Below are 12,066 nucleotides of genomic sequence, written 5' to 3'. Positions count from 1 at the left end.
ATTTCTTTTCTTGTGTCTCTGTGCAATTTCTTATGTTCAAAAGTATAAATCCAGAGCAATGGATCTCCTTCTTCCAATATCCTTTCTATGTCTCCAGCTGCAAAAATAGTTCTGTCCTCGAAGGTGTGTGTGTCTTCCCAAAGGGGTCCGGATGGGGGATGGCCCCCTTCAGGTTCTTTCCGGGAGTTGGCATCCAGGGCGGGCCCCGTCACGGCGCGGGAGGCGGGGCGGGCCCGCGTGGCGCCAGGGGGCGTGGCCGGGGCCGGCCTCCGAGCACGCGCAGGGCGCCCGCCCGCCTCTCGTTCCCTCCCTCCCTCCCTCCCTTCCGGCGGCGCGCGCGGGGCCTGCCTCCTGCCTGCCTGCCTGGCTGCCTCCCTCCCGCCCGCCTCCCGCCGGCCTCCCTCCCTCCCTCCCGGGCCGCGATGCTGCTGACGGTCTTCTGCCTGCGGCGGGACCGCTCCGAGCTGACCTTCTCGCTGCAGGTGGACGCCGACTTCGAGCTGCAGAACTTCCGCGCCCTCTGCGAGCTCGAGTCCGGCATCCCCGCCGCCGAGAGCCAGGTGGGTGTGGGTGGGCGGGAGGGCGGGAGGGAGGGAGCCGCCGGGGGTCCCGCGGGCGGGAGGGCGGGCGGGAGGGGCCGCCGGGGAGTCGCTGGCTCACGGTCCGCGGCGGCGGCGGCGTCGTCGTCGTCGTCTCTTGCAGATCGTGTTCGCGGAGGTGCCGCTGACCGACAACCGGCGCTCCCTGGCTTCCTACGGCCTGAAAGATGGCGACGTGGTGGTCCTGCAGCAAGTGGGCGACGCGGAGAGGCCGCCGGCCGCCCCGTTCCCCGGTGAGAGGGTCGCCCGCGCGCCTCCCTCGTGCCGCGGCCTCCGGGCCGGCCGAGGCATTTCGAGCGATTGGGGGAGGGAGGGGGGGCGGCCTGAGCCGCTCTCCCCCCCCCCCCCGCTCCCAGGGCTCCCAGCAGGCCCAGTCCCTGCGGATAGGAGGCTCCGTGAGGGGGAAGGGCCGGGCGGGGGGGGGGGGGGGGGTTGGGGCCCCAAGCTGGGCAAGCCGAGTGGTCTGGCGCTGGGCTGCAACAGCGGTGCCCTCCCCTCGGAGACCCCCGGAGCTGGCTGCTTCCCTGGGGGGGCCAGTTGTGGAGGCGACTCCTTCCTGGGCCTTGTGAAGCGTGTGCCCATCTGGGAGTTTCCAGGGGGTGTCCTGGCATTGCGTTGGCAACCGTCTCCTCCTTCTCCTCCCCAGGCTTGCCCCGGATAGACTTCAGCAGCATCACGGTGCCCGGGACGTCTGCCCAGGCCGCCCAGCCGCCCGCCCAGCCGCCCCCCGCGCCACCCCCTCGTGCGTCTCCGCCCGAATTCCCCACTGCCCCCCAGGGCCTGGACAACCCCGCTCTCTTGCGAGACATGCTGCTGTCCAACCCGCATGAGCTCTCCCTGCTGAAGGAGCGCAACCCGCCTTTAGCAGAAGCCCTGCTGAGCGGAGACCTTGGTGAGTGGCTGGCAGGGCTCCAGGGGAGGGGTCCAGGAAAGCAGAGAGGCCTTCTATCAGCTTGGTCACTGGGGGGCCTGCCAGAGTCTATACTGGCTGCTCAGAGGGACAGCAAAGGTCTTTCCCATCACCTACAACCTGATCCTTCTAGCTAGAGATGCTGCCGGGGATCAAGCCAGAGACCTTCTGCACACCAAGCAAAAGCTGAGCCACATCCCTGTCACGTGCTGAGGTGTCACATGAGCCAGGGATGTGCTCTGCTTGGCCTGAAACCGTGCTTTGGCAAAGAGTGACTTTTTGCTTCTTCACCTGACAAAGAGTGGGCAGGGCAATCCTTCAAGGGGATGCTATGAACTTTGGGGTCTTCTGAACCTGTCCAAAGAAGCAAGCACGGGGGAGGGGGGTCCTTTTAAGAAGGCTCAACTCATCACTAGTTAAGACGGCCAAATTTGGAAGGACCTCATCTTTCAGAAACCTCTAAAAGGACAGCCCTTTCTTCATCAAGCAACCTTATTTTGGTTTGATGTGCTTGAGAGATAGCTTTGCATTTTTCTGCCTGGGGGGCAGTGACAGGTTTGCCATAGCTCCCTTCCTGCCTGACCATTTTTGGAAGCCTTTGCATGGATTGTCACAGTTGGAGTTGAAGTCTCTTCTCTCTGGGACACGGCTGTGGGGGCCTGATGGGTGCCCTTCTGTGCCAAATCAGGCCTTGCCTCCATACTTGCGTGTATCTTTGTGCCTTCAGAGAAGTTCTCCCGGGTGCTGGTGGAACAACAGCAGGATCGAGCACGCCGGGAGCAGGAGAGGATCCGTCTGTTCTCAGCTGACCCTTTTGATCTGGAGGCTCAGGCAAAGATTGAAGAGGACATCAGGTGACCATGTCAGGAGGAAGCTCTTGGTGGCGTGCCTGTTGTGGTCAAGGGAGCCTAGCTGCACTCCAGGCCTGGGTGGTCTGCATAGCACACCACCTGTCTGGAGAGGGGTGGCCACTCCCTGCAGCAGGCGGGAGGGACGGACTCCCCCTTGGAAGGGTTGTGCAGAGGGGGCTCTTCAGCATGCTGAGCTCCAAGTTGCCCTCTGGTCCCCCCTTGAGCCTTCACAATGTGGCACCGCAGCTTGGACTCTCAGCTCCGGATGTGCTTTCCTGTTCTGCGAGGGATGTCCCCACCTCAGTAGAGACCCCCAATACTGAGAGCGGGACAGTCTGCCCGGCCGGGCCTGAAACAAGCACTGAGCCTTTTCTTGGCTTGCATCCAGGCAGCAGAACATTGAGGAGAACATGACAATCGCCATGGAAGAGGCACCTGAGAGCTTTGGCCAGGTGGTGATGCTCTACATCAACTGCAAGGTTAACGGCCACCCCGTGAAGGCCTTTGTGGACTCAGGTGAGGCTTTCCCTCTGGCTCAAGCACAAAGGGAACAGGGTGGGGGGAACGACAATGTCCTGCCCCTAGGCCATCCTGGAGTGGAGGGGCCCGCCTGCCCGCCTGTTTCTGGCCCACAGGAGGTCCTAGGTTCAGGGCTCTCCGTCCTGCAAAGGACTCTGTCACGTAAAGGAGCAGTATTGGGGAGGCCTGCTGCTTCTGAGCGTAGGACACTGCTGCAGGCCTAGGTGGAGGCTAGCCAGGGGCCCGGCTTGGGCAAAGGGTGATGTGTCTGCATGTGCCTGCCCATCCCTTACACAGGAAAAGGATGCTTTTCTAGCTAGAAGCTTGGGGGGAAGGTGCCATCATCACCTGTGTCTTTGTGGAGGGAGAGCTTATGCCCTGATAACTAGTGTGAAAAAAGGAGTACCAGGACACCACCCTCCGCTTGGCCTCTTGAGTGATTTTTCTCTTTTTGACGATGCCGGCTGTGTCTCTGGCAGGGGCTCAGATGACTATCATGAGCCAGGCATGCGCTGAACGGTGCAACATCATGAGACTGGTGGACCGGCGTTGGGCAGGCATCGCTAAAGGCGTGGGCACTCAGAAGATCATTGGCAGAGTGCACCTAGGTAAGTGGGCACAGGAGGCGGGGGAGGGGTTCCAGGGCAGGCACATGTCGGGAGGTCACGGACTGGCCCGCTGTTCTCTGTCTGCTCCAGCTCAGGTGCAGATTGAAGGTGATTTCCTGCCGTGTTCCTTCTCCATCCTGGAGGAGCAACCCATGGACATGCTGCTCGGCCTGGATATGCTGAAGAGGCACCAGGTGAGGCTTAAGAACATCTTCTGCTGCCCCTTCACCGCCAACAAGGCCAGCGGGTGCCTGAGGCCTTGGCCTGCTCGGCCTGTTGCTGTCTCGTTGCCTTTTCATGACCCAGGCTGCCAGGACAGGCTTGTTTGAGTAGGTGGAAGTTGTAGCATTTAGAGGAGGGGGGGTTCTGGTCTCTCAGGAAGCCTTGTCTGGAGCTATGGTGCTCGCTCTCCAGTCCCCCCTCCCAGTGTGTTCTGTGTCCCCATCAGCAGTCAGTGGCCATGGCGAGTGAGGCAGAATTCCTCTCCTGTGCCAAGGCCTGTGGCTCTTCTCAAGGGAAGAACACTCCTCTCTGCTCTCCGCTGGGCAGCTCATAACATTCTGTAACATAAATACATATCATGTTTATGTTTGTTTATTAGAAGATTAGAGTTTTCGACCCTCACTTTAAAATCAGTCCAATTAATTTAAGTTAAAAACTATGAAAGTTGCCATCATTTCTCGGGGGTGGGGGTAATATAGTGCATTCTCAATGTTAAAATTCCTGCTGTTAAAAATAGCGGGTGTTTGAGCATCATCTAAAGTTGTTAAAATGTGTTCATTAAGAAGACCAGATATCGTTCAAGACAATTTTAGGCCTCAACCATAGGTCTGTGCAACAGCTCTGTCTTTGAACTTTGGCCAGTTCGTCCTCATTGTCCACCTGAGGGAGAGCTGTTTGTAGCAGCCCTCGGATGTAGGTGTGCGTTTGCGTGCACATGCACCAGGTGCTTGCTCAGGAGATGTTGGAAGCAGTTGATGGACTGGCTTTGGGCAGACTCCCAGAAGACGATGGGGAGGTCCCTGTGCGGGTGCCTTGCTCACTGTGGCTCCATGACTGGCACTGCCAGATTCCTTGCTGCTCCTTCCCCCAGAGCCCACCACGCATTTCTGAGGCAGGCCTTGTCACTGGCTGCCCCCCTTCCAAGGAAAGAGGGCCAGGAGGAGGGGTGGGCATGCGGGTTTTGTGCCACTCCCCCTTACCTGGAGCTCCTTTTGCCAAGCAGAGGGGGGCCTGAGGGGAGAGGACTGCTGGGACAGACGCCTGCCTGCTTCTCCACCTGGTGACTGGAGCAGGCACCCTGTGAGCATGCAGACAAGACTGGTAGTGGAACCCAGAACAAGGCCGCTTCGGCTGTTCAGCGTGGCTGCCGAGGGGGGAGGGAGATATTGTGTCAGGCCCACCTCCTGGAGTTTGGTTCTGCCTCCCACAGCTGCTATTTTGGGGTTGCCCACGCCCCACAAGAGCAGGAAGTCTTGGGCTTTCCTGGTGCCCCATGACTCAGGTCCTCTGTCCTTGGTGTCCCTTCCACAGTGCTCCATTGACCTCAAAAAGAACGTCTTGGTGATTGGCACCACTGGTTCACAGACAACCTTCCTGCCAGAGGGGGAGCTACCCGAGTGCGCAAGGCTGGCATACGGGACTGGCCGGGAGGATGTCAGGCCGGAGGAGATGGCAGACCACGAACTGGCTGAGGCCATTCAGAAGTCTGTTGAGGAAGCAGGTACCTTGGGGCCCGGAGGGAGGAGGGGAGGCGCCTCAGGGCAGCCTGGTGTGGGTGAAGGAGCGCGTGGCCTCCCCCAGATCAGGTCCCAGGGGAGCCTTCGTGCTGCTGCTTCCTTGTGTTGCTCTGCTGCATGATTGCGCTTGACAGGCAGTCTTGGGAGTCCGAAGCAGTGGGGGCTCCCAGGGCTCAGTGGGCAGCTGCCTCCTGTTGCTTGCCTCTCTGAGTCACAGCTGGGCTTGCAGAGGCCTGCCCCTGTTCTTGGTGCGTCAGCAACCAGCTGCAGGATTAGAAGTAGCATCAGGTTTGTATTCTGCAAAGAGATTAGAATGTGCGTTAATCCGATAACAATCCCGTGCAGCAAAGACGCAGGAAGGTCCTTTCCCAGATCCCGTCTGCAATTGTATTCCCGGCCTTCTCTTGCTGGCTGGCCCCTGTCCAGCTGAAAGCCGTGGGCACCGAGCTGGTCTGTCCTGCTGGCCAAGGCAGGCTTGTGGCAGGCCTCTGGCAGATGAGCCTGTCGTGATCCAGGCCGAGGGAGCACCCCGAGCAGAGTTGAGGCACCTCCCTGGGAAGCTTCCAGAAGAGCAGAGAGATATGATACCATAAGGATTAAATTCCAGGAGTTGTCGCAAGAAATTCTGATTACGTTTCACCCCTTCTCCTCCTCCTCCTCCTCGTTTTTCCTCCCTTCAAAAACATTAGCTTCAGCCGGAGTCTACAGAGAGCGCCGAGTCAGAGAGCAGGAAGGCAGGGCAAGTGCGCAAAACTCTGCCCAGGCTTCATTGGGCTTGATTTGCCGCAGGAACCTCTGCATCCTTGCCTAGCCAGCTGCCCAAGCGCCCCTGGAGGAAGTGCACTTCATCATGAACACAACACAGAAGGGCCGATTTGCCCTTTGCATGGCGGTTCACCATTAAAGTTCCTCTTTGAGCAGACCCCATTCCTAGCCTTACGCTTTATTTAAGCCTTCCCAGCCGGCCTTCTGAGGGGGATCTGAAGCACATCATTGGTCTCCTTCCTTCCTAGCACCAGACCTCAGTGCACTGGAGACTGCTGGTTAGCAGAAGAGTAGCCTCTGTGCCTCCTGAGGAGCGAGTGACTGTGGGGAGCATCCAACGTCGGGAGGGCATCCTGGCCAGCAGGGTTTCAGGCCGGCTGCCTGGCCACGGGATGGTCTGCTGAGCACTGGCTTGTTCAGCAGAAGAGAACTGGTCTCGGTCATCCACAGAAACGATCCCAACTGGAGGTGTGGAAGATATATATATATCTCCCGTTCTGAGTTGGGAATTCTCTGTGGCCTTCCACCCCGGCCAGCTGGGGATCATGACTGCATCCACTGTAGAAATGTTTCTGGCATCGGGTATCCCCAGGGAATGTTAGAGTTCTGTTTGAAACGGGCCTTTCTGGTTGTCCTCCTGCACCAGATGAGTGCTGTTGTGATATCCCCCCGCGCGCGCACGCGTGACTGCTTTAGATTAGGACTTAACACACATGAGACATTTTCTGTTGGGGAGATCAACCCAAGGTGCATCTTTTGAGGCCGTGCAGGGCAAGTGTTTCACCGTTCTCCACAAAACTGACTTCCAGACTTCTGGGCTGGGGACAAAATCTGTTCAGCCAAAAGCACACGAAGTCCCCACGCAGCGCTTTGTAGACTTCTCTACGGCCAATCTGGAAACATCTGTGCTGAGAGACTTTCCGGCAGCCACTCTGGGCGTGTTGGAGCCCATCCAGTTGGCTAGAGCCAGCCAGCCCAGCTCATGCAGCTTGTAAGGAGAGGAAGGCCTTCTCCATTTTCCTAGCGGGAGGCCCTGAGAGGTCACGGTGCTTCTTTCTGCAGGAGAGCAGGCAGGCAGGCAGGCAGCAAAGCGGAGCTCAGCCAGAGAATCACATTGCACAAAGGAAGCCAGCCTGGTGAGTCAGGGCAGCGGGCTGCCCGTGGAGAGCTTGTCAGGCCCTGAGTGGCACAGAGTTCATCTGACAGAACTCCTGTCATGTCAAACCTTTAGGATGCTTAGGATGCTTAGGGCTAATCCTGCGTTGAGCAGGGGGTTGGACTAGATGGCCTGTATGGCCCCTTCCAACTCTATGATTCTATGATTCTATGATTCTAAACCAGGGACATGGTGCAGCCAGATCTTCGGCTGGGATCCTGATTTGTCCCCCTTGCTTCCGGATCCTATTTCCAGTTGAATACCGCAGCCTCCCCATCCGGAGTGGTTCATGCTCCCAGGAAGTTTCCCTCCCCCATTGAAGATGGCCGTATTTCCATTTTGAAACAGGGAAAAGGCAGCAGGAAGCACATGTGCAGGCCGGGCGGCAGCAGTGGCGGCCCGTCCACCATGTTTGGAATGGAGTCAGGCAGCCGGCACAGGAGAGCAGGCCTCCTCCCAACACAAGGCCACCACGGTTCTGCCCAGGCTGGCAGAGCGCCCGGACGAAGAGGGCCTCCCGTCTGGAGCAGAACAGGGGAGGGCAAGGCAGCGGGGGAGGGGGCGATCCCAGGACTGCGCATGTGCCATGTGCTAACACAAGTTTGGTGTGTTTGTCTCCTAATTCGCCACAGAGCACCAGAAGCCTTGATGCATGTAGTGTGGGTTTGCTGCTGCTGAAGTGGGCCACAGAACAGGTATTTACCCACAGCCCCAGTTTCTGAGCGATTCCTTCTGCTTCCTTGGTCTCCTCCTGTCGCCGTAGGGCAGGCTTGCGTATGGCGGGATGCTTTGGTTTCTGCCTCCGAGAGAGAAGGAAGCGCCCTGCATCGACCCAAAGTGGCAGGGCCTGGCACCCAGTGCCCACCTAGATGGCTGGCGTGCGTTCAACAGGCCTGGCCTCCTGGGCATGAGAGGGGCGATTGTGAGTCTTGCCTGAGTCTTCGCAGAGGCAAGCACTGAACGACCCGTGTCCAGTGGTGGGGGCCGGTCCGGGTGCAACTCACAAGTAGAGCCGCTTGCTGAATCTGCTGTTGCAAAGCGGGTCGATTTGTGGCCGGAGGCTGTCTGGGCTGTTCTCCGGTGTGTGTGTGTGTGTGTGTGTAGGGGGGGGGCATGTAAAGCACCAGCGGCTCCCAGCCAGAGGCTGGCCACCAGGAAGCTGATGAAACCTGCTACTCAGGATGCGGATGAGTCTCCCATTTGGGGAGAGGGAGAACCTCCTGTCAGGACGGGCGAAGGCGACAGGCAACGCTGGGTCCTGAGCCATTCTGAACTGCACCTGTGGCCTCCCTGCCTGTCTGCTGCGCTCCCCCCCCCTTTGCTTGAGATGCTGAGGCAAGCAGGAGCTTTCCCTGTGGGCCTCCCCCCCCCCCCGGCATGTATGCTAGAGTAAGTCCAGAACGCCGCCTCTACTAAGAGTAACCTCAGCTTCCTTGGCCATAGTCAGAGACTTACACAGCTCCTTTCTCTCTTCCTCCCTTTCTGCAGAGAATTCCGACAAAGAAACTACCTCACCAGAAATATCTTTGCTCCCGACTTCTGACGGATTTAAATGTCCGGTCCGTTTCCCAGAAATGGGTGTGAAGACCAGTAAGTCCTTCGCCCGGTCACTCGATCGCTCTGCCTCCGCTCCCACCCTGGGCTCTCCCAGGCGCAGTCAGGCCGAGGCCCTTTGCCCTCGAGCTGCAAAGTCGGTAGAATCCCTCCCGCAGTGCCCGGCCGTGCTCGGGAGGGAAGCTCTGCCCTGGCAGAATCTCTTGGATCGTGATTCTTTCTCCCGTGTTAATGATGCTTCTCTAGCTGGAACAGAACCATCATGTAGTCCAAGTAGTCCTTTGCTGAAACCACGTGCAGCGCCAGCCCCTTCTGGCCATCCAGAGCCATCTTGTGCGGAGGGCAGGGGCCCAGGCCTAGCCGAAGGGAGTCGTGTGGCCGTGCTGCAGCCTTCCTCGCCTCTGCAACAGAGCCAAACAGGCCCCGAGCCGCCTGAAGACCTTGGCATGGAACAAACACCAGATGGACCATTTGAGACCCCCAGAGCCCCAGAGGATGTATCTGCCACGGGTACATCCCCATTCCCCGAGCATGGAAGGCAGAGCAAGGGTGGTGAGCAGAAGTCTCCCTGCAAGGTGGGTGAGAGCCCTGAATCGGCACCATTCAGATGTCCTGGGAAAGAGAGCCTTATGGAAGTGGAGGGCACCGACCAGACCCTAATGGCTGCAGGCCACCAGCTGAAAGAGCAGCCTGTCTGTGCATCGGCTGGTGAGTGCCCCATGATGGAGGCAGAGGCATCCAAGCCTGGCTCTTCTCTCTCCGAGGGTCTTCTTTCTACAGGCAGCTTGGAGCAGGCGGGAAGAATAACGATGCAGTCTCCAGATGGAGCAGCCACTGCAGGCTCTCCTCCTGAAGGGCAGCTGAGCCATCTGGCAGAAGAGGCTTGCCCATCTCTTGCATCAGCCTTGAAGGAGCTCCATCAGCTTCTGGTTGTGAGCTATCACAGAGCTTCTTGGAAGGAGAGCACTGAGCAGGCAGAGGGCCTTCCTGATGTGGGCGAGGAGCGCTCTGCAGGGACACAGCATGAAGGTCAGGAGCGAGGAGTCCAACCTGCGGAACTCTCTCCTCCGGAAGGACTGCCTGGATGTGTCCACAGAGGAGCTGCCTCGGCAGGGGAGCCAATCTCCGGGGCTGGAGCAGAGGATGGGCAGGCAACATTGGAGTTGCTGGCGAAAGGGGCTGTAATAAGCAAAGAGCCTTGGGATTTGAATAACTCAATCGATCCGAGACCCTTAGCAGCTTCCCATGAACCTCCCAGCAGAGAATGCTCTGGAAAGTTACCTCTGTGTTTATCCTCTGGCCAAATTGCAGGCAATGAAGCTTCAGAGCAGAACCAGCCTCCCTCCAGCCAGCCCTGGGGCAGTGAATCCTGCTGTGTTTTGAATTCCCCCCCAAGAGAACCTGGCATGCCTGTCTCCTCCAGCACCAACGAACCAGGTGCTCTGCACACTTGCTCTCCGGAAGTTGGTCCTGCCCCTCATCAGCTTCCAGCTTTCCCCTCTGTGGATGTTGATCGGCTGGTGAGAGCGGGGTTTACACCCCAGGAAGCTGGCGAGGCCCTGGAACGTGCTGGGGGGGACGTAGATCTTGCGCTCCTCCTCTTGCTAGCCAAGAAGCTTGTTGTTCCCACATAACTCTAAGAAGGTGGCCTGGCTTTTTCCTTGCATAGCATCTCCTGCTTTGATGATTGAGCCAGACATTTAAAAAGCAAAACCCTTTATTTTCAGCCAAAGGATCTTCTGTCTGACTTTTCCCCCTTGATTATTTCAGGCTTTTTAAAAATCAAATCTTGTATCACACATCAACTTTTAATTAAGGCAATGCATTATGGAATAAAGATAAATCTTTTATTTAAGTCCCTGGTGTTAAACTTTAAAACACGGCCGCTTTGGAAACTCCTCCTGTGCATGTGGCACTGAAAGATGTGGAGCAGCACCCGACTCTGGATTGTGCCCGTGCAAAATGCCTCCGTATCAGCAGGGCTTGCACTGTAGATGCTCCTGCAGAGCACGTGGGCTGATGGCGCTTGTGTGAGAGCATGGCAGGTACAGCTGGTAAGGCGCAGTGCATGCGCCAAGCCCCCGTGGACCACCCAGTCAGCCTGTGCCTGGAGGACCCCGTGTGCCAGGAAGTGGAAGTGACGTGAGGGGCAGATGGGCGGTCCTCACCCCACCCAGGCATTCAGAAGGCTCTGCCTGGCAGCCCCCAGTAATAGTGGGATGGAGCTTCACTGGGGTTGGGTCCCTGTTGTGGTACTGGATCCCTGGCCCACAAGTTCCCCCTTGAAGCTCAGTGGGTCCCCCTTTATGCTGTAGAGCAGTGGTCCCCAACCTTTTTATCACCGGGGACCGGTTGACGCTCGACAATTTTACTGAGGCCCGGAGGGGGGGTAGTCTTTTGCTGAGAGATGTCACCACCGCTGCCGGAGTCCCTGCTCTGCTTGCTTTCCCACCAGAACCCCTGACTTCCCGCTGCCCACTGGGGGGCGCTGCCAGCAGCAGCTGCGCAGTGCCAAGCTGAGGGGGAGCCCCAGCCATGGCGGCGGCAGAGTGGCAGGGCAGCCCATGAGGCAGCAGCCAGGGAGGAGGATGAGGAGGAGCCGCGGCCCGGTACTGACTGATCTACAGACCGGTCCCAGTCCCCGGACCAGGGGTTGGGGAGCACTGCCGTAGAGCCCGGGCCGTGTCTCCATGCACCCGGAGCACCACTCTGAGAGATGTGAGCAGGGGCTACCTCAGAGTGGCCCTTCAGCGGCTGGACTGCTTAGGCGAGCCGTCTGTTTGGAGCACTGCTTGGCACACTGTTTCCACAGGGAGAGCGGAGCCCCGTATGGTCAGCTAGCTGTGAGACCCATGGGACGTGTCATGGAGGAAGTTAAGAGATTAAAACTCGCAAGAGCAGCAGACTGGAGCGGTTGGGACAGATGAAAGTGTATGGGTCATGTATAGTATTTCTTGCTGTAGCATGTGATAGTGGTTGTCTTCCTGTTCTCTCTGTGGTGGGCAAAAACCCATCTTTCCTCTGCGTTCTCTGAGCTGAGCCTGGGCCGCATCCAGAAATGGCTCCCTCGTCAGAAAAGCAGCTTGCCTGGTGTGGGGCAAATTTAAGTGCATCCAGAGAATCTGGTTTTGCAGAGATGATTGTGGTGTCTCGTACACCACGTGGTTTCTTGTGCAACTGCACACTGGGGAGTGCCGGTGGCTTTTGTGGCCACACCCTTAGGACTTTTGCAGTTCTGGCTGCAACTGGATATGGGGCCTTTTGTGTTCCTTAAGAGAATCTGCCTGGAGAATCTGACCCTCCAAAGGGTTGATTTTTTGCCAGCATGGCCAGTGCTGGGAGTGCAGCCCCCACCCCCCCACCCA

The 12,066-nt window shown here is 58.2% G+C and overlaps 1 protein-coding gene across 4 annotated transcripts; it reads left to right on the top strand.

Moving 5' to 3' along the window:
- The first annotated feature begins 321 nt into the window (after positions 1 to 321).
- LOC143824379 (protein DDI1 homolog 2) lies at positions 322 to 10,556 on the top strand. Of its 4 annotated transcripts, none has more exons than XM_077311609.1 (10): positions 322 to 560; positions 703 to 832; positions 1,246 to 1,491; positions 2,237 to 2,363; positions 2,749 to 2,876; positions 3,359 to 3,487; positions 3,578 to 3,681; positions 5,021 to 5,210; positions 8,636 to 8,737; positions 8,948 to 10,556. In XM_077311609.1, the coding sequence occupies exons 1-10, from the start codon at positions 423 to 425 to the stop codon at positions 10,333 to 10,335; spliced, it is 2,682 nt and encodes an 893-aa protein (XP_077167724.1). In that variant the 5' UTR covers positions 322 to 422; the 3' UTR covers positions 10,336 to 10,556. The 4 variants fall into 4 exon arrangements, with proteins under 4 accessions (XP_077167724.1, XP_077167725.1, XP_077167723.1 ...); XM_077311611.1 differs by lacking the exon at positions 8,948 to 10,556 and adding an exon at positions 7,780 to 7,842 and having other exon boundaries at positions 326 to 560; positions 8,636 to 8,872; XM_077311610.1 differs by lacking the exons at positions 8,636 to 8,737; positions 8,948 to 10,556 and adding an exon at positions 5,916 to 7,100.
- Positions 10,557 to 12,066: the final 1,510 nt, after the last annotated feature.

The sequence above is a fragment of the Paroedura picta genome, chromosome 15, assembly GCF_049243985.1.
Source record: "Paroedura picta isolate Pp20150507F chromosome 15, Ppicta_v3.0, whole genome shotgun sequence".
Classification (NCBI taxonomy): domain Eukaryota; kingdom Metazoa; phylum Chordata; class Lepidosauria; order Squamata; family Gekkonidae; genus Paroedura; species Paroedura picta.
Note: the sequence above shows the minus strand (reverse complement) of the source record. Positions and strands in the feature narration are given on the sequence as shown.

Excerpts from the sequence above, each read along its gene's own strand:
- LOC143824379 (XM_077311608.1), top strand. The coding sequence starts at position 423 with ATGCTGCTGACGGTCTTCTGCCTGCGGCGGGACCGCTCCGAGCTGACC. Across the intron at positions 561-702 it reads TCCCCGCCGCCGAGAGCCAG|ATCGTGTTCGCGGAGGTGCC; the intron begins GTGGGTGTGGGT and ends CGTCTCTTGCAG. Across the intron at positions 3,682-5,020 it reads ATATGCTGAAGAGGCACCAG|TGCTCCATTGACCTCAAAAA; the intron begins GTGAGGCTTAAG and ends TCCCTTCCACAG.